General features: G+C 38.0%; 1 protein-coding gene across 2 annotated transcripts in view; it reads right to left on the minus strand.

Annotated features, from left to right (window-relative positions):
- Positions 1–4,881: 4,881 nt before the first annotated feature.
- The window catches only part of galnt4 (polypeptide N-acetylgalactosaminyltransferase 4), a 29,008-nt gene continuing 12,353 nt past the window's right edge, over positions 4,882–21,536 (minus strand). The window contains exons 4-12 of one of the 2 annotated variants that reach the window (XM_031903463.1): positions 20,063–20,232; positions 18,632–18,821; positions 17,142–17,327; positions 11,270–11,387; positions 9,344–9,520; positions 8,294–8,425; positions 7,843–7,953; positions 6,734–6,886; positions 4,882–5,884 (exon numbers count right to left, since the gene is read on the minus strand). In XM_031903463.1, the coding sequence (XP_031759323.1) occupies positions 5,753–5,884; positions 6,734–6,886; positions 7,843–7,953; positions 8,294–8,425; positions 9,344–9,520; positions 11,270–11,387; positions 17,142–17,327; positions 18,632–18,821; positions 20,063–20,232 (1,369 nt within the window). In that variant the 3' untranslated portion in view covers positions 4,882–5,752. The remainder of the gene's footprint in view (positions 5,885–6,733; positions 6,887–7,842; positions 7,954–8,293; positions 8,426–9,343; positions 9,521–11,269; positions 11,388–17,141; positions 17,328–18,631; positions 18,822–20,062; positions 20,233–21,536) is intronic. The other variant, NM_001079237.2, reaches the window with a different exon arrangement.

A 21,536-nucleotide genomic window follows, 5' to 3' on the forward strand; every position in this document is an offset into this window, starting at 1 on the left:
CACCCTACATTATTTCTTGTCAGATGAAGAATTCCCTGTCCTGTTACAAATTTTGCACAAGTGTGTCTATTGATGCAGATGAACCCCGGAGCTACTGCCAGCTCTGAAGGTAGCGGTAGCTTCAGGTTATACATAGCAGCCTGTATCATTTGATAAAGCAGCTCAGCGATATATTGCGTATATTGAATGGGTTGGTTATTAAAGACAAAGGTGTTGGGGCATAAGGAAGCAGCTTTATATATAGTTTGCACTAGAAACCACAGGTCTCTAGTTACAGCACTGGGAGAAAGACATTATGGGGAGGGATCATGTGAACCAAAATAAGAATTTTTTTAGCAAGAAAGAAGATATAGTTTGTTAGGAGCTTTGTTTAAAAGGCTTGCAAACAGGGATTTTGCAATTTAGAGCACAGATCACTTTTTTTTTTTAGAGTCTATATATTCGTTTTTGGGGTTACCAACAACATCCTATAATAAGTAATATGATGTTTGCTGCATTTAAATCTATTTAGCCCAAATGATGTGTAAATAATGTATGACTCCCATATAAGAGACTTGTTGGTAACTGAAAAATGTCACCATTCACCATCATCACAAGTAAAAAAGGTAGATTTGCATACACGTATGATATATTTGTACTAGTATAATAGTATACGTGGCAAGAACCAACAGTAGAAATGTTAACATTTCTGTGTCTTGTGTACCGTGCAGTAAAAAGATTTGTGTAATCTTAGCATTTACTGCTTTAGCAACACACCCAAGTTTTAAGCCTGTCGCATTTACTGCTTTAAGAACACACCCAAATTTTAACTCTTTTAATGCACAGTACACACCACCCAATACAGTATTTCATACTGCATATTTTTGATATATATAGTCCACTCTCCCCTTTACACGAATTGTAATAACTTGTATTAACTAATTCCCCTTGTTACATTCCTAAATTTATACTACAAGCAATCAACTGTACTCAAACAGATTTACATCTGCTTGATACATATTCACAGTTAGGCATAGCTATATGCCCAAATTGATCTGTGTTACCTTGCCTCTCAGGTGGTGCACGCATTCAGTTGGAAATAGAAATTGAAAACTTTGGCTACAAAAAAAACTTCATGCTTTATATAGACCTAGACAATGTGTAATATTGCTGGATGCTACTAAAAAGACGTGGGGCACTATATACAGGATGCCCGTGACATGCCCCTCTGGCACAACACTATTTTGTGGTACTTGGGCAAAGGAGAGTATCAAAAGGCTCAAACACCTTATGGGTGATAGTAACTTTATATTTCTTGACCTATTTCATAAACTTCCTGCCCTGTCCCATAGGTGTTCAATTAAATGCAGATGCACCATCTCCACTTCTCCAGGAGGACCTCAGAATGTGTGAGTGCAGTAATATACAATCAATTATCACCCCAACAAGCAGGCTCAAGCATAGGGCAGCAAAGTTTTTGGGGTGGCATGCTGCCCCTTGATACATTGATAGGAATCTACACCAGGGACTGTGCTAGCATTATTAAAAGTAAAAAAAATAAAAAGCTTAATTTTATATATATATATATATATATATATATATATATACACACACGCACTCGAAAACAGAAAAAAAAGTCACAAATGCATTGTTCTGTATGAATTTGCATAGAAAGTTCAAATTCTGATCAGGCACCTTCAAAATCTGTTGTTAGAGTTGCTAAGTTTGCCCAGGAGCAGTTACCTATAGCAATTAGAAAGTAGCATTTGCTGGTCACCTGTTCGAAAGCAAACATCTTATTGGTTGTTATGGATTACTGTTCCTAGGCAAACTTAGTGCCTTTTATTACCTATGGGGGTTTGTGTAGAAATGTTCAGTCTTTAAGAATAACAAAACTGGAAAAAATTTAGGACCCCACCATAACAACAAATCACCATATTTAACCAAAGATAAACCATTTTTGTCACCATTTTTAATGCTTTTTAGTGGGTGGCTTTTCACCTCATTTTCCTGGATTGTACACCAAAATGAAGTCCTGGTTTCCAAAATATTTGCATTATTTTTTTTCTGGGCCCATTAAAAACCTAAAATGGGAGGTTCTAGTATAGATCCAAAATGTGGCATTTAGTAAAAGGGGTTCTAATAGTGTGGATTGCACTTTCCTTTGCCACAGTGAGTATGAACTAATAGGACACAGAGAGCCACATTTCTTCCTGCATTTCCCTGTGGTAGAACCCATCAAAGATCCAGTGCAGTAAAACGCAGGTGTAGCTCTCATATGTTAGATCCCTAACTGAAAAACAGCTATGATTATACTCAGATGTAACATATTGTAACCAGTCAGTAATTAACTCTAATTGACTGCCTTTACTAAGATTACTGAAAGCACAGTTCTATGGGAAATTAGGTTGTGAGGCTGAGGTTTTGCGCAGTAAGGGCTCTTACACACAGACTTTTTTCTGCATTTGATTTGCAGGTTTTGGTGCACCTAAATGCATCAGCTAATTGATTCCATTATATTCTGCCTTTTTGTCCAGAGCTGTGTTTTGTTTTTTTTTAAATGCTACATGCCACATTTTTTTCATATTCCAAATATATATATATTATGGGGAGAGAACAATCTCTCCCCATCAATATCCTAGAACTCAATTTTCTAAATTTTCCTCTCCCTGGTTCACTGAACAAATCTCCTAAAAGGCCACCCGATCAGAGTCCAAACAGACAATCTAACAGCGGTGGCCTACATAAATCATCAAGGAGGCACACGCAGTCAAAGAGTCTTAGCAGAGGCACAAGAAATCCTACTATGGGCCGAACTGAAAGTCCCAGCAATCTCCGCAGTTCACATTTCGGGAGTAGAAAACTGGATAGCAGACTTCCTGAGTCGTCAAACTCTAGATCAGGGAGAGTGGAGTCTACATCCAGAGGCCTTTCAGGAAATCGTGGCAAGATGGGGCCTACCAGAGGTAGACGTAATGGCATCATGATACAACCGGAAGGTGCCATGGTTCATAGCAAGAAGCAGGGACCCAACAGCACTGGCAGTAGATGCGCTGGTAGTTCCGTGGCCGTTCGGACTAGCATACGTGTTCCCACCCTTGGCCCTTCTACCCAGAGTCATAAAAAAAATAAAAAGAGAGAGCATCAGCACCATCCTGGTGGCCCCCTACTGGCCACGTTGCCCATGGTTCACAGACGTGTTAGAGCTGTCAGCAGACGAACCGCTCCATCTTCCAGTCAGGGAGGATCTTCTGACACAGGGTCCCTGTGTCCACCCGAATTTACAGTCCCTGGCTTTAACGGCGTGGCTCTTGAGGCCCTAGTTCTCCAGCCGTAGGGACCCACAGGTCCTGGATGAGGGCAATCTGCTAGTCTTCCTACAGGAGGGACTTCACATAGGGCTCGCCCTTAGCTCCTTAAAAGGTACAGGTGTCAGCCCTATCCATCCTATACCAGCAACAGCTGGCCTTACGACCTAACATAAGGACCTTCTTACAGGGTGTCAACTCTGACAGCCAAGACCATTTTTCTGCTGGCAATCACCTCGGCCAGATGGGTGTCGGAGCTTTCAGCATTGTCTTACAAGTCTCCGTTTACCATCTTCCACGCTGACAAGGTGGTCTTGCGGCCAACCCCTGATTTCATGCCGAAGGTGGTATCAGAATTCCACCTTAACCAGGACATTGTCGTACCCTCCCTATGCCGTAACCCCAAGAACCATCAGGAGAAGAGACTGCACACTCTAGACGTGGTACGCTCGCTTAGGGCCTACATAGAAGCAATGAAGAAGGTCAGAAGTGTGGACACCCTCTTCGTCATACCAGAAGGCCCCAGAAAGGGTCTGAAAGCCTCCAAGGCAACTATTGCCAAGTGGATCAAGACTACCATCCTTAGAGGCTACGCCATCAGAGGAAAACCGCCTCCATTCCAAGTCCGGGCCCATTCCACACATTCGCTAAGCACTTCGTGGGCCATGCAAAATCAGGCTTCCACTGAACAGGTGTGTAGGGCCGCGGTGTGGTCTTCGTTACATACCTTCTCCAAGTTCTACAGGATTCACACATACTCCTCAGCCGAAGCTGGCTTCGGGAGGAAGGTGTTGCAGGTGGTTATTCCTTGAACCCTAAGAGTTCAGTGGATGTCCCACCCTCATGGGAATCTTTGGGACGTCCCCATGGTGCCTGTGTTCCCCAATGTAGACAAGAGAAAGAGAGATTTTTGTACTCACTGTTTAATCTTTTTCTCTTGTCCTACGATTGGGCAACACAGGCCTTCCCTCCCTATTGGTTATAAGTTAGCCTATAGTTACAGGCAAGTTAAAACCCAGTTAATCACTACGGGGTTCGGGGGTTTCCAAGGGGGAGCTCCTTCTCCTTCAATTAACTTCTCTAGTCTCGGTCCTTTCCTTCTTTGGTGAAAACAGACAGTAGAGGGAGTAGGCGGGGGATGAAGCCCTGAGGAGGAGGAGGAGGAGCTACATCAACCTTTTAGTGTCCATTCTCCAAGCTGTGGGATCTTCATCCCCATGGTGCCTGTGTTCCCCAATCGTAGGACAAGAGAAAAAGATTTAACGGTAACTACAAAAATCTCTCTTTCCTGCTCTAACTGAACATTTCCTTAAAGGCGACCATTACAGTCATTTGCTGGCCATACACTGCAAAACTACCCAGCAACAAGATCATTTAGAACATATACGTATAAATACTTCTATAAAGCACCACACTACATTGCCACTTTCCTTTTATTCTGTTTCGCATGGGATACCAGGCAAGATTGAATCACTGTTTCATTCCCATAGTAGTGCATTTCAGGAATAAAGACCTTGCAGTAATAAACTAGTCTTCCTGTGCCTTTGCATAGAAAGACTATATGACACAAAAAAACATTATTGCAACAGTGCAACTCATTGGAAAAATCTTTTATTTTCCAGTGCTTCATTTTCTTATAAGAAATTTAAATTAAGTCTTACATAATTATGCAGATATTAATAGGACTATTAAAATAATCAGTAGTTAAAACTTTTCATTATTCCAAATTTCCTATTTTTTCCCTCCTCCAAAAATCTTTTACCCACTCTAGTAAAAAATAAAAAATATATCTTTTTTTTTTTTTAAATTGTCCTTTGCATCAGATTTTCCAGAAATCTGTGCAGACAACTTGCATATAATTATGTCTGTACTTTGAGACAGACTTTGCATATAAATGCAAGTTACAAAGTGGCCAGAGTCCATTATATTATAAATACAAGTACAGGTACTCAACATAGCAGTTTTACTGCTACAGATAAAAATGCAATGCACTGAGCAAAATATACTATTGTGGACATATAATAGGCTCTGCAGTCATCCAGGACTAAGGCCTATCCAATACAGAAAAGCACAAAAGACAAAAAACAAACCACTTTTGTGCTAAATACTTAATTGGCTGCTCATCAAATCATGTCATTAAACAGTAAAGCCTTTACAAGATATGTACCATAAACTTTCTATAATCTAAAATAGTCAAAAGTCAGATTTGTACCAAAATAAAAGTACAGTCTCTGTAAAAACTATGGAGGCCTCATAAATTAAGTTAAAAGTGAGCATGGAGCCATAACTGTTATTTTAAGTACCATTCATCATGTAATTGAAGAAAGTACAGTCTGCGCTGTGTAAAAGGCACTTCATTGTAGTCGGAAAAAAGAAATGGTAGCCATAATCACGGATAAATCTGCAAAATTAATTTCATTTTTTCCAAAGGGCTCACTCATTATCCACAGTGGTTTCTCTTCCCTCTACCATTCAAACTTCCAAAGCTGATTTTTATCTGAAGGGTCGCATCCTTTCATCTGTACGTCTGCTCGGCCTTCTGACGTGCGGTAAGAGCTGATACACGTTCCAGAACTTGGATGATAGATTGTTCCATCCTAAAGGGTACAACAAACACTGTATAATTTTATATATTATATATATGTATATATAAACATAATAAGGAGAGGGCACACACCACCAAAACAAGCTGCCTGGGTGCTGGGTAAGGTAGCCACCATGTAATATATATATATTACATTACATGTTAGGCACCCCCAAGTGACTTAAATCGCCTACCTTGTACCCCGGGTTGATGCCCCTGCTCGGAGAGAACAGCACCAGCCCGGGGTAGCTGCAGCGCTTCCTCCTTCCCGATTCGCTTGCGCGCGCATGCGCAGTAGAGTAAAAAGCCGAACTTCAACAGAAAAGTCGGCTTTTCACTCAACTGCGCATGTGCCGACCACTGGCATTTGCCGGAAAAGGAAGCAGGAAGGAGGAAGCGCTTGCTACAGGTACCCCGGTGCTGTTTTCTCCTAACAGGGGCACCAGCCCGAGGTACAAGGTAGGCGATTAAAGTCACTTGGGGGTGCCTAACATTTTGGCACCCCCAAGTGATTTTGCTGTACAATCTGGTATAAATCCACTCTATTATTTTAAAAAAGTAAATTTCATTTTTATTCCTACAGTAGATTATTGCTAATTTAAAGTAGGTTATAAAAACAGAATTCAATACCACCACTTATTTTTTGTTACTTGCTACACAGAGGCTTATTAACGAAGATTTAGACAAAAATACCTCACAAATCCTAATTTAGCTGTAGTTAATAAAATTGGGATCTAATTTTAAAAATTAGCACAAAGTTGAAGTGATAAGGCATGCATTATTTTATATTGGCTTTTAATGAAAAGACCACAGAATGCCTCCTTCACCCTACAATGCTCATACAATAACCATTAGTACTTACATTTCTGAATTCCCATGCAATGTTTTTAGGAACAGGGTTACCATCCTTTGGACAATGCATCATTCCAATGTATGTCTGCTGTTCAGGGACTTCTGCACATAATTCTGTGACTGAATTAAAGCGTATCTCTCTCATTGTTGTATATTCAAAGAACTAGGGAATAGAGAAGAAGACAATGTTATATGAAGCAATGCCGCTAACAATTAGAGACTTACTACAAATAGTAGATTATGGGAAAACAATCATTTAATTTTGACATGTTGTTGGGGGCTGAAAAATTACAGTGAGGTATATGGCCTGCTCAGTTGCGTAACGAGAACATGCTGGGCCCCCTGCAGTTATATATTCAGAGGGGCCTGGCACACACGGCTACGTACCAATTGCCCCCCTCCCCACCCGCTTGCAAGTGTGTGAGCGCCATCAGCTGATAGTGAGCAGATGTAGAGGAAGCGGATCCTATGGTCTGGGCCGCAGGCCCACTGGGCCTTTGGAATAATTCTAACTAGGTCAATGGCAAATAAGACCAAGAAAATGCTGATGCCAAACTTTCACTTGATAAAAGGAGAGGGGATGTGCTAAGTGAGTGGATTTACATATGGACAGAACAACATGATGAGGGTGTAGAACAAACTTTAGTTGAACATCTTCAGATTCGGAATACAATTTGGCTCAGCAGACTTCAGGAACTTTTCAAGGTGCAATATCTGTCTTCTTTTCAATACATACTTTCTGTTACTCCTTGCTAAGCTTTACAAGATCTACTAAAACAATACTATAAAATAGATTTGTAGCTTTGTATAGAATAGAATTGTAGAACTACAAGTACGGGATCCTTATCTGAAAACTCGTTATCCAGAAATTCAAAGTCCATTTGAAGCAAATAATTACATTTTGTAAAAATGTAATTTTTCTCTGTAATAATAAAACAATACCTTGTACTTAATCCCAACTAAACTGCATGAATCCATATCAGAGGCAAAACAAACCTGTTGGGTTTATTTAATGTTTAAATGATTATTAGCAGACTCAAAGAACCCCTTATCCACAAAATCCCAGGTCCCAAGCATTTGGGATAATAGATCCTATACCTATAATACACAAATGCTTACCTGATTACCACCTTGCCCATGACATCCAAATAATGAGAGATGAGCTCCAGTGGGATTATGATCTGGTGCATTGTAGTCAAGACACTCATTGCTTATACCCATACTGCGGACCTACAGGAAGAATATGAACACTGTACTTTATATACTCTATGTACTTTTATAAGTTAACATATAGTAAAGACATTTATTCAACTGTTTATTTGCCAGGCCAGCATTCTTTTGGAAATAAATGCACTTGAAAATCAAAGTCTATTGAAAAAATACTTTGGAACTACAGGTAAAATGGTAGTGCAGCACTGCTTTTGAAATTTCCTGGGCTGGAGCACCACTAAGAGAATAAATATACTGACTGAATTCATGGGCATACTGGCACCCCCAGCTTTCCTTGTCTTTCATTCTAAATTTCAATATTCAAACTTGGCATAAGCCCATTAGACTGCATAATACTTACTGCACCATGCCAGCCAGGCCGATCTTCTGGTATATGTAAATCAGGGAAAACATTTTTCAAGTACCAGTCAAAACTCTTGCATTGTAGTCTCTCTCTAAGTAATTTTCTCTCTGAAATATCACCATAATTTTCCTATAAAATAAAAATTTACAAAAGCTAAAATATTCTTGCAATACCAGCATTCTTATAAGCAAATTATGTGAGAAATGGTAGTGAATTGCTATAGCCAACAAGTACGATGAAGCTTTCCAATATATCGCAAAACATATGTAATTATTATACGGTACCTTTTTATTTTTTTTAAAGAGTGATAATAGGTATTTAAAGTTTCTTGTTTGTGTTGGCATATTTTTCTGTAGGAAGTGAAGAAGCCGCTCGGATGAGTGGTAAAACATTTAAGAAAACTCAAAAAGTCCAGTTGCTTTAGACTTAATTCTACTAGATATTGTATATGATGACCTGGATGAATAAGACCACACTTATTTAAGCCGCACACCCGTAAGTGTTACATCCACTGCACTAGTGGTGCAGGCCTTCCATAGGACTGGCAGGTCCTTATCCTCAGTAAAACTGTTTTTGTAACGGAGCCGCACATAGATATATTTTCATTGTTTGCGAGTATATTTATTGCTGTTGGGGCACAAGCAATATTAATCCTGCAAGGACTACACTATAGGATTATGTAATTTTCTTTCTCTTTCACATCATTTGAATCCTTTAGGTAGTCATGCATGTTAAGATCCACTTGTTAACAGGGTCACCAAACAAGCTGCTAACTTTGCCATCAAAGTAGTGGTTCAAATTGGGCATATCTGGTCACTTGGCCCCAGACTAAGGATGGGACCATAATAGAAAGGGCCTATGCAGACTTATAAGGAGAACACCTCATCACCTCATTCAAAACTGCTAAATAGAAATCTGATTGGTTATTGGCAAAATATAGACCAACAGCTGATCTGGCAGCTAATGTTGGCACGTGTATGGCCAACTTTATCCTCAATCTAAAACCCCTGATTTATTAAAATGTCTTGAACTTATGCTTCAGCTTACCTTACGTGCAGGTGGGTTTCTGTTGTAAAAAAGTTCTTTATATCCATCCATCCAGACTTCTGCAGCCCGGGCCGTGTTCTGCAGAAAATTTGGCCTTGCATAAGGAGCTTTCTTGGGGAATACGTGTCCAACATGGGAACATGGTTCAATCTCCAGTGTTCCCCCACATTGCCAAACCTTACAACAAGAGAGAACAAGAACATGTTTATTTTAAAAACATTTTTTTTTGGAGTTAATAAAGCAGGAAGTTCTGTTGGAGTGATGGCACATATAATGTGAATTGTGAAAGTAGTACACAATACTCATGTATATAATAAAATACTAAAGTTTGTCTTGGTATCACACAAATGTATTTTTGTGTCCATTGCTTTAAACTTAGGGATGTCACTTGCATTTTCCCTGTTGGTCGAGTGAGCATTGACAGGAACATGCATCCGCCTGTAAGTGCTCACATGAGGTGGATTTGGTCAAATCAAGGCAGACTGCAGTTTTCTAAGATGGCTTAAGTACCATGTTTGGTATTGTCCTTAATACTGCTAGATTTTGTAAATTCATATCCATTGCTTAATTACTAAAGTAAAGACACTTTAATGAGAGATCTGCTTTCATTATTCAACCTGCAGTAGAATGATTAGTTAAAGGAAAAGTAACACTAAAATGTTTTAAGTAAAAAATATATTCTACCCTGCCCCAATAATTGCCCTATCCTGCACACCATTTATTATTTTGAATTCTTTATTAGAAAATACCTGCTAAAATTTGGCTTCCGGTCATTTGAAATAGGGAGATACGCCGATGGAGAGTAGAATCCACTATGCGACGATCGATCCTTGCCTTCCTTCATAGGAAGGAGTCGGGCTGGGATTGATCAATCAATCGTCGCATAGTGGATTCTGCCCTGCATCACCGTATCGCCCTATTTCAAATGACCGGAAGCCAAGTTTTCCTTTTTCTAATAAAGCATTTTAAAATAATAAATGGTGTGCAGGATAGGGCAATTATTTGGCCAGGGTAGAATAGATTTTTTTAATTAAAAATTTTTAGTGTTACTTTTCCTTTAATTGCCAACTGGTTACTAGGAGCAACTGCACTTTTAGGTAATGTTCCCAGTGTCAGTAAAATGAGCATCAGTGAGTAAACACTCCTCTGATAAATATGGAACGTACATACTTGGGCATAGTGAGAATTAAGGCATTTAAAGGGGTTGTTCACCTTCAAATGTAGAGATTCAAATTGGGAGACAATTTGCATTTGGTTTTCATTTTTATTTGCGTTTTTTAAATTATTTTGCTTTTTGTTTAGCAGCTTTGCAGTTTGGAATTTTAGCAGCTATCTGGTGGCTGGGGTCCAATTTAACCTAGAACACAGGCAGTGGTTTAAAAGAGAGACTGGAGAAAGGTCTAAATAAAAAGATAGGTAATTAAAAGTAACACTGACAATAAAATTGTAGCCTCGCTGAGCAATAGTTTTTGGCTGCTGGGGTCAGTTACCCCCATATTTAATTCTATTCTATAAGTTAGGTTAAGCACCCCTTTAAATATGGAACAAACATTATCTGAGAGCCAACTTATGCAAGTGCCAACTCATGCTAATGAAGTCTTTAATTTAATAAGCACAATACGTTGAACTTTAAGGGTAAGAAATACACTAGAGAGGTGGCCAACAGTGATGAGTGAATCTGCCCTGTTTCGCTTTGACGAAAAATTTACGAATTGCAAAAATTGCAAAATGTTGAAAACTTTGCGAAACACAAAAATAGTGTCAAATTTGTCAAAAACATGCAATTGTACACATTTTGATGCACTGGACAAAATTGCACCAAATATAGCGAACTGCCTCCCTTCTGGTTTGTTTTCAAAGGTGGGTGAATAAAGCAGAATGATAATCATATTAAAAACTGAAATAAAGGTTTTCCTACATACGTACCCGAAATGAAAGTTCTAGGTTTTCTCCTCCCCAAACCTCCATCCCCATATCATAGGTGCCAAGGTATTCAAAATATTTTTTACTAACAGCAAATAGCCCTCCTGCCATGGTTGGAGATCTGTAACACAGACAAATAATTTGTTATATATATTAAAAAAAGAACTAAATTCTCAGGATCTGCACAACAAAAATAAGGAAATGTATTGGATTAATCCAATGTAAATACATTAAAGACTTCTGCTGGTGAGCATTTACAAGACTAGACGATTTTACAACTCTTGAAAAAGCAACCTTTTTCATTGTTATTTTCCAAGATGCTCTTAACCAGCAGTTGCCAGTTCCTGACCTAGAAGCCAGACTAAGGTTATCTGAAGGCAGAAAAACAATCTTGTTCACTCTATCAACATTAATTATATTCTGTTACTATCTGGTAGCTAGGGCCAATGACCACAGCGACCATAAATAGATTATGAGTCTAGAAATAGACTACTTTAATTACTAACTAACTAATTACTGATTAATTATCTAAGCAGCAGCATGCTGTTAGCTTAGGTCTTCTGGTGGGCCCGAGTTTTCCAGTCTGAGACTGCTTTGACGCAGATACTGAGAAAGTACAGGTATAGTATCTGTTATCCAGAATGCTCAGGACCTGGGGTTTTCCTGTGTAACGGATCTTTCCATAAGTTGGATCACCAGGCCATAATTCTGTTAAAAATCAATAAAAAACTGAATTAACTCTACAGGATTGCTTTGCAACTGATAAGAATTGATGATATTTTAGTTCAGATTAAGCATAAGGTACTGTTTTATTTCTACAGAGAAAAAGAAAATCATTTTTATAAATTAAGAGTTATTTGCTTCAAATGAAGTCTATGTGAGATGGCCTTCCCGTAATTCAGAGCTTTCTGGATAACGTGTTTCAGTTTACTGATCCTATACCTGTACTTTTAATGTCAAACAGGTGGCAAATTGTCGAAAATCATTAATGAAACCAGAAAATTAAGACAAACTGAAAATTTCTTAGAATGCAAGTCTCCATACATACTAAAATGTGAGTGTTTACATTTAACACAAAGCTGTTTTTATGTGTTCTTTTAAAGTACATTGCTTATCATGCATAGTTAGTAAATTAACTGTATTGCAACTCTTTCCTCTGTCTCAAAGTGGTTAAAAAAGCCCACACCACTTGAAGACTGATTCATGCAAAAGTCATAGTTACTTCAGTGCATATAACAGCTTTGTACTGTGTTGCTAAACCAAGATGTGTAGGCCGGTATGCGCACAAGAAGTAATCTTGCTTTATAATAAAATAAGAGAATCTTGGGTCTGCTTCACAGAGGCCATAAGATGAGGTAAAACCAATTTTTGCAGACTACGTATTGTCCACTGGAAGCAGTAACTGATTTTTATTTCAAACATTACTACTTATGACAAGTGTCACACCAGTAGACTTGTCATTGTTATCCCAGCTTATGGCAAAGAACCAGCAAAAAATGAAAAAGAAATTGCTTTCTATTGCTGATAACTGGAACTGCCTGGCACTAGAACCTCATAAGGATTCAAAATCAGCTGAAAACATAGGCACACAAGCATTTTACTTATTAATAAAATGTATTTCAAGTATAAATTCTGAAGTTGAACCATACTTGAAAATAGCACTTGAAACATGAATTTATTCATAGTATTCCCTTAAGCCTACATCTTTTAGCAGGCCCACAAAAGAAATCAGAAGACTTAGACATATAAAGGCTAAAGTAATGTTTCCTACAGTATATGTTTTACTAAATAACTGTAACATCAAAAGAATGCTGGTGAACCACAACGTGGCAGGCTGATAGTGTAACTCTTGGCAGTTTGACCAGTCAAACCCGAAAATCAGCTTCTGAGCTTGGAAGCAAAACCACCTGTAGGGCAAAGAAATCTATTTTTATAAATGTTTTACCTCACAGACTGGTTTTTCATTTGCCTCAGTCTTAAAAACCCTAGATACACACCTAAGTGAATGAACTCTATTAGCATGTAATTTATGCTCATTGTCATTTATTCTAAACAGGTCACATTCCTACTGAATTACTGTACAGTTACATCTAAGATCCAGATTGTTAAGCAGACAGGTGAACAGGGAAGCTGGCTTAAACTACCTTGTGGTTGTTACAGTGCCAATTCATATAAAAGAAGTGTAAAGAGTACATCTACTGCTTATTTACAATGAGCTACTGTATTATTTGTGGTAAATATTTATATGGAAGCTCTTCCCTATTCTCTGTTTCCTATACAAATACATTTGAGCTAGATATGTATGCATTTCTTCTTTCAGAAGTCAGGATGTGACCAAAAGTTAGCAATCTTGTAGTCAGTTAATTTACAGTTGATAAAGTCTTCTTTATTTAGTGGTGGGTTTATAAAGATTAAAGTCTTCTTTGGTCTTTTACACTTTGTTTTTGCCTATGTTCCCCTGCATTCCACCTGTGTTTGGTGCTTGCTTGTGCCTCAGTGAGTACAAAGTCATTTGAAAGAAAGGGCTGTGTTGTTTCTTCCTATATTCCCCTGTACTGGAACAAATGAAAGACCCACCGCACGCAGAAATGTCTGTGTGTAAGATAAACACCAGTAACATACTTTGAAAAAGTAATATACTAAAATAAACTAATATACAAATATATTACAACGCCTAGCCCATTGGTAACTTTAGTAAACAAGAAGCTGTACACTTATTTAACACTTAAAAAAGGGAAAACCTGAAATGCTGTGCTGTCAACTACTCTAGTTTATTATAAAAAGCAGATGGTACAGGTATAGGACCCGCTATCCAGAATGCTTGGGACCAAGGGTATTCCGAATACGGGGTCTTTCTGTAATTTTAATCATCATGCCTTAAGTCTACTAAAAAATCTGTAAATCATTAATTAAACCACATAGGATTGTTTTGTCTCTAATAAGGATTAATTATATCTTAGTTGGGATCAAATATAAGGTACTGTTTTATTATTACAGAGAAAAAGGAAATCAATTTTAAAAATCCAAATTATTTGATTAAAATGGAGTCTATTGGAGACAGGTTTTCCATAATTCGAAGCTTTCTGGATAATGGGTTTCTGTATAATGTAAATTGGTTAGTGAGCAGTAAACCCAGACACTGCTGATGAACAAGAACACCAAACTTACATTCTGTCATGATTTTTATGGTGTACTTTTTAATTCTAGATGACACAGTTTACATAGCAAATAATTCACTCTACCATTTATAATGTTATTCTAAAACCAACAAATGTATTTTTTCAGTTGTAATATGGGTGTGTAGGCAGCCATCTCGGTGCATTGTTCCTGATAATGAGCTTTCAGTAGGAGCCAGTGCTACACATTAGAACTGGTTTAAGATGCCCTATTGTTTTTCCTGCTCAATGTAACTGGAGGAGTCGGAAGCTGGACTTGTATTTCTTACTTACTACTGAGCTCTGAAAACTTGTGGGTACCCAGACTGGGCATTTATCAAAACTAAATCAAAGACAAGCAAAAAGACCAGACCAACAAACAGAAGGGAGGAACACAGCAGGCGAAGCAACATTGTCACCCCATATGTTGCTGGAACATCAACAAACATCACATTCCTGTGTTTTTCAAACCCAGCAACACTCTGGCTACCAATGGCTGTGTGTCCTTTGTACTGAGGGGAGGGGCCATTGGGGGGCAGGGCGTGGGAGGCCCAGAAAATTGGATTGTGAGGGGCCCCGTGATTTCTGATGGCGGCCCTATCTCTACCCAAGCACATTTTTCATCATAGCTGAAAGTATGTCTGTGATGTGTATGTACTATTAAAAACATGATAGACAATGCCCCTTTGCTCATGACTGAAACAACTGTTAAGATATTGTAAATAAAGCTTAACATGATGTTTGCCTAATTTGACCACCCTAACAGTGGTTTTAATCAGGTTGATCCAGCTGTTTGACTAGTAATTAGAACACAGATTATTGCATTAATGGTTTATGCCATGTTCACCTAACAAATATGTAGCCAAGTCATAAAGCATAAATCTTGGCCCTTGTAATATGGACAAAATGTTGACACAAAGCAATTAGATACAGCAGCCTATAAAAAGCAAATATCTGATTAGTAAATTTATAGTAATAGACTCTCTCAAATGTTGCCTATGCCAAAGCTTTTGAGGGAAGAAGAAAAAAAGAAATCAAACGATTTGTCAGCACTGATATATAGTAAGAATAGGCATATAGTCTTGGGACAAACAACTCCTTATTAAGGTAGTATCCCTTTAGCATATAGCAGTCTCAATACAGGGCTTAATGTATTGACTCCAGAATATATTAAACTCGTTCCAGTAAAAGACAAGAGTTTGCATAGTTGGCAAGATGACTCATTGATTATAGCCACCTTTACTTACAGATTCCAAAGTAAATCAGTAAATTGTACCCAATTATAGGGTCAATTAAGCAGATCTGTGGCGTAGTTAACAGTACTTAACAGAAGTTTAGCCTAATTATAAGATCTTTAAAAGAGTTAGGTTTCTGAAATCTAGCAAAGGCGTTGCTGATTAAAGCAAAGATGAAAAAATACAGGATATGTATGTTTAATAAATCAAAATAAATTAACCAGCACTGATTAGCATTCACATACACAAGCAGCTTCACAACAAATTCCACTTTGTGAGTTTGCACCCTGGCTGACTAAGATTTGTTTAAGCCTAAGGGTGGATTCTACCATTTGTGGCACTAGCCTAAGCTCTTCAATTACTCCTGGGTGTTTTCCACCAGATCCTGGAGCCTTGATAACTTTTCTTAAATGGGCCCTCCTCCTAAAAGCATTTTTTTTTTGCATAATTAAAAAAATGTAATCATCCTAAGCAACTATCCAATATCAATTAGTTAAAGACTGTCAATAGTTTTAATGTTGAGTTGACATATATTGGTCAATAAAAAGTGTCCTTTGTCCGAAGGGTTTCTGTAGGCCCCAACTGTTGGCCCTAGGTTTAGCCTATATACATAGGCTAAACCTAGGGCCAACAGTTGGGGCCTACAGAAAAAAACAAAAACAGTCAAACAGATACTGTTTTCTACAGCCCATATGGGCTGTAGAAAACAGTATCTGTTTGACTGTTTTGGGGTTTTTTTTGTAGTCTGTGGGGGAGGCCAGAGAGCTTAAAAGTGGACTTTTATGTAGTGGGTTTGCATGTTGAAAAAAAATTTTGAATAATGTTTTTACACTCTGTAATGGTTTTATTAACAAACATGCACATGCAGTCAAAAGCAAAAGTTTGAGCATTCCCTGCCAGTTGACATCAATTTAGTTAAGGAACATAGAAAGTAACTGTGGCGTGTGAAAAGTCATTAGCAAAGCTCTGTCTCAGCAATACTTGTATCTAAAACATTCAACAATTCGCCAATAGAATATTTTGTAGTCACCTCAGCAGATAAACCAGACTTAACTGAATTTTTCATTTTATTTTACATGTGGCATGAGGCAGGAGTGAAATACAAAGAACTACCCAAGACTGCTTCCTATTATAGTTTATGTTAATATATGGATGCTGGTGGGTACAGTTATCACCACAAAATAGGAAGATGTGAACTTTTCAGAACAGTATCCTGTTCCACTTAGCCACTGATTTTTGTGGCCAAAAGGAAGTGAGAAAATGCCAAGCATGCCACAAGACTAAGAATAAAAGATTTAGGATTCCTAACTTAATGTGGGCTGAAACTTTTAATGCATAAGCTACCATCTTCTGTGCATAGAATTTGTGGTATTTTATTTTATACAGATATGTCCATAAAAAAAATCGTATTTCTACCTGAATGTTTTTTGATCTAGTGTAGGACCAAAGCACTGTATGGAAGAAAGATTTGCTATCTGCAGATACCTGATTGGATCAATCCTAGATTTCCGCCTCTGGCGCTCTTTTTCGGGTACTGCATGCCACTGGAATGTTAGTCGCCAGTCAAATCCTCCAATCATAGGCTCCCCAGTTTGCATGTAAAATTCAAAGGTGTTCCAGTCTATTGTGTCAATTACAGGGCAGACCACTGCAGTTTCATTCTCACCAATCCTTAAAGAGAGATGACACAAAGTGGTCAAACTTGATATAAGCCATATAGGTATGAGAACTATTATCCAGAAACTTGTTAATCAACGTGTTTCGAAATACACTATTGGCATTTCCGAATAACTTGATTTGCTTTTTGCTGTAATAATATGAATATATATATTACAGGTACTGTAGTTTAACGAATCTAGCATAAATCCATGCTGATGGAAACAATCCATTTGGGTATATATGTTTTTTACAAACCTTAAAAGGTATGGTGCCACATAATACAGAAATACCCCTTATCTAGAAAACCCCAGATCCCACGCATTCTTGATAACAGACCCAATACCTGCATTTGCAATACAATTTTATAAGATACTGGGGTTCTGAGATATAATCATTTTACTGGGTGCACTTCATAAAGGCTACACCACACTACCTTGCTGTTATTCTACTACTTTTTCACAGGACAATACCAGCCACAGTCCCAGAGTCTGCAGTAATAAGTAAAAGGGCTTCACAAAAAAGGCTTTAATAATGTTTGCACAGTAAGGCTAATGCCACACGATACGTATGGCATATATTTTTGGCAAGCCGAAAAATATTTGGCTAGAATACGCGGCATATGCTCCTACCTGTGCCTGCACACGAATGAATGGAATACACTCAGGTGCCTCAAAATTGTGTTTCTTTCTAATTTTTTGCATATATTTCAATACTACACAGAGCCTCAAAATTGTGTTTCTTTCTAATTTTTTGCATACACTCAGGTGTAGCCGACATCCGCATAAAAACCCAAGAAAATGCAAAGTCTTGTGTTTTTATGTGGATTTTGGCCTGCACCTGAGCATATTCCATTCATTCAGGTGCAAGCACAGGTAGGAGCATATGGTGCATATTCTCAGCAACTGTTTCTCGGCTTGCCAAAAATATATGCCATACGCATCGTGCGGCATTAGCCATACAATATTACAATAACATGTAGGGCATGTCTGGGCAGTGTTAATGTGCCAACAGATGTTTGGCCAAAACTTCGAAATATTCACTTGAAACTGAAATCCTGGTAGGTATATTTGCAGGTTTCAGGTTTAATTCTACCCTATGGTATTGTGACTATTTTGAGGGCAAATATTCAATTGTTCTTACTGAAAATTTGTTTTCTTAACTATTTAGGCTTTAACAAAGGGGGCCTAATTTCCCTGTGGGTCATGGCCCTTATTTTTTCAGTAGCCATAAAACATATGCACCATTCTAGGACTAGGGCCATTCTAGTTGTTTATAACGGAGACATTTTTTTTTATCAATATATGCTAGTACACTACCTCTGCAAAAGTGGTTCCAGCCAACCGGAAATACACTCACAGTGACAGTCAAGAAATGTGAGCACATCACCTATCGCATAAGTTGCTCCAATTATCCGGGCACGAACCAGTCCTTCTCGTTTTGTTGTTCTGATCAGACGAACCCTGTCCAGGCCACCAATATAATCTTCAAGTTGAGATTTTAAATACACTTAAATGAGAAAGACATGCATTAGTGTTAATACACTTTAAAGAGATATATTATTACATAATATTCTTTGCTCCTAAAAATTAAAATACTATTACTACAGAAAAAATATAAAAACAAAAATCACAACAAAAACATCAACATGGTTAACTTGGAAGTACAGTTATGGGACCTGTTATCCAGAATGTTTGGGACCTGGGATTTTCCTGATAAGGGATCTTTCCGTAATTTGGATCTCCATAACTTAAGACTGCTAAAAATCATTTAAATATTGAATAAACCCAATAGGCTTTAATTATATCTTAGTTGGGATCAAGTACAATGTACTGTTTTATTATTACAGGGAAAAAGGAAATTATTTTTAAAAATTAGAATTTTTGCTTATAATGGAGTCTATGGGAGATGGTCTTTCCGTAATTCGGAACTCTCTGGATAACGGGTTTCCGGAAAAGACTCAGCAAAACGAAAATTTTTAAACCTTTTGGGTTCAAACCCCCTTTGCAGTTCAGGATGAGAAAGACAAATAATTATTTTCAGTAGTACTTGTGGGACTGTAATGTCCCAACAGAATGCCAAGCAGGACATTAACATTCACCCCATACTGTATCATGAATGCAGTTTAAACTGATCCTCCATCCCTGCTATGGACCCTTGCAAGGCAGAGCACACTTTGAAGGCCTCTGATGTAGCATACATCAATTTAATTAGCAACACATGCAAAGGTAACCACATCTTTGAAAATCATTGTGTTATCCAACCAATTGCTCTACAAACTGCTCATTTGGATATTGTAAAAGAAAAGTAGCCAGTTTTGTCTAAAATTGCCAAACTGAACTATATGATAAATCCATGTGTGGCCAGCTGCATACTGTATCCAAACTTCCATGAGACAAATATGTTGCAATGATTTTATAATATCCCAGCATTGTTACCTGACTTTTTTGCTTATCTGCATGTGAAAATTAGGGTTTGGAATCAAGGAGGAAATAAATGTGCTGTGATGTTCACCTTAAAAGATAATGCTACCGTATTTGAAGGTTATGAACTATTATACTGCTTCCACTTCCCCTTCCAAACTTCAGAGAAAACAAAGTTAAGGTCCCCATACACGGGCCAATCCGCTCGCTTGGCAATGTTCACCTTAAATACATTGAGTCTTTTACCTGTGGTACACTGGATGAAAAGGCTGGACTACCAAGCATTTCCCACCAAATGCAAGGGAAATAGTATAAATTACTTTATACCTTTGTCACTGAAGTCATCTACCAATATAATTTCTCTTAGGAGTACAGCAGGGGAAGTTTCTAGAACGCTGTGTATTGTCCGGAGCAGTGTTGACAAAGCTTCATTGTAAAAAGCTATAACAACAGATGTTGTAGGAAGCTTCCTGTAGTTGAATGTCTTTGATTTACATCTAAAAACAAAGCAGAGATTTCATTAGAAAAATCTACCACAGAAAATGTAAAATAAAATGCTAATAAATTATGTATTTATGGTCTAATTGCAACTTTTCACATCATTACATAAGCCGTTTCAAAAGGTCCTACAGTTACATCAGTCATCTACAATGAAGGATGGTAAGGTTAAAGGAGAAGGAAAGGCTAATAAAGAGTTAAGCTCAAGCTGCAGGCATTCCTTCAGTTCTCTCAATAGTGCCCTAAACTCTCCCCATATTTCTCCCGTTCAGATGATCAGAAGCCTCATAGGAAAAAAAAAGCTGAGCTCTGTGAATAAAATTCCCATAATGCCATGCTCCTGCACCAAGACTGGTGTACATGTGCAGTTAGTAGGACTATGAGGAAGCTTCCGGCTCAGATCACACATTCCTAAGGGGGGGGGGGGAGTGAGTGAGCATTCTTGAGGGAGGGGGAGCAGGAGAGGGGAGAGAGCTACACAGACACTGGCACAGGAAAACAAAGACAAGAAATCCTGTTTCTTTTAAAAGAGAACTCAGTGCAGCATTTCTGTAAGTGCTTATGGCTGTATTTATACAGACCTTTCTGATAAAGTTTTTACCTTTCCTTCTCCTTTAAGATTTATATGTAACCCTATGGTACTTTGGGATCTACTTTGGGAGATCTGGCACTTTTAACTGCAAACTGGGGATTCATACATATGGATTGTAAGTTCTTACCTGAATGGCCATCCTGCCATTCTAAAGAAATAGAAGTTACTGTGAAGCTATTGCTGAACTACAACACTGATACCTGAACTACATTCTCTAACAACCAATGGATAATAAATAGAAGTTAAAAAAAAACACAGCTAGACCACATACTATATTGGTATTGTCTTGCAAGCTAATACCATACAAACATCTCAGTAACATTAAGAGAGTAACCTCTTTTGGTTGAAATTACGGTTAGCTTGAACACCCTGTTCTGAAAAAGTTCTCAGCTAGTTACAGTGATTTCATTAACTTATGTCATCAAGCAGATGTGTGTGATCACTTTAGTGGAACATATAACTCTTTGCTTCAACAAAAGAGGCTTTATATAACACAGTCCACTTGATAGGTGGCAGGAAAGTGTTCAGTGCTTTAGAGAAGCCATTCTTTTGTCCTCAAACTGACACATAATGCTATGATGAACCAAAAATGTGAATTTACTCCACTTGGAGTAGCTTAAAGGAGAAGGAAAGGCTAATAAAGATTTAATCTCAAGCTGCAGGCATACCTTCAGTTCTCGCAATAGTGCCCTTAAGTCTCCCCATATTTCT

This window comes from Xenopus tropicalis, chromosome 6 (assembly GCF_000004195.4).
Source record: "Xenopus tropicalis strain Nigerian chromosome 6, UCB_Xtro_10.0, whole genome shotgun sequence".
NCBI lineage: Eukaryota > Metazoa > Chordata > Amphibia > Anura > Pipidae > Xenopus > Xenopus tropicalis.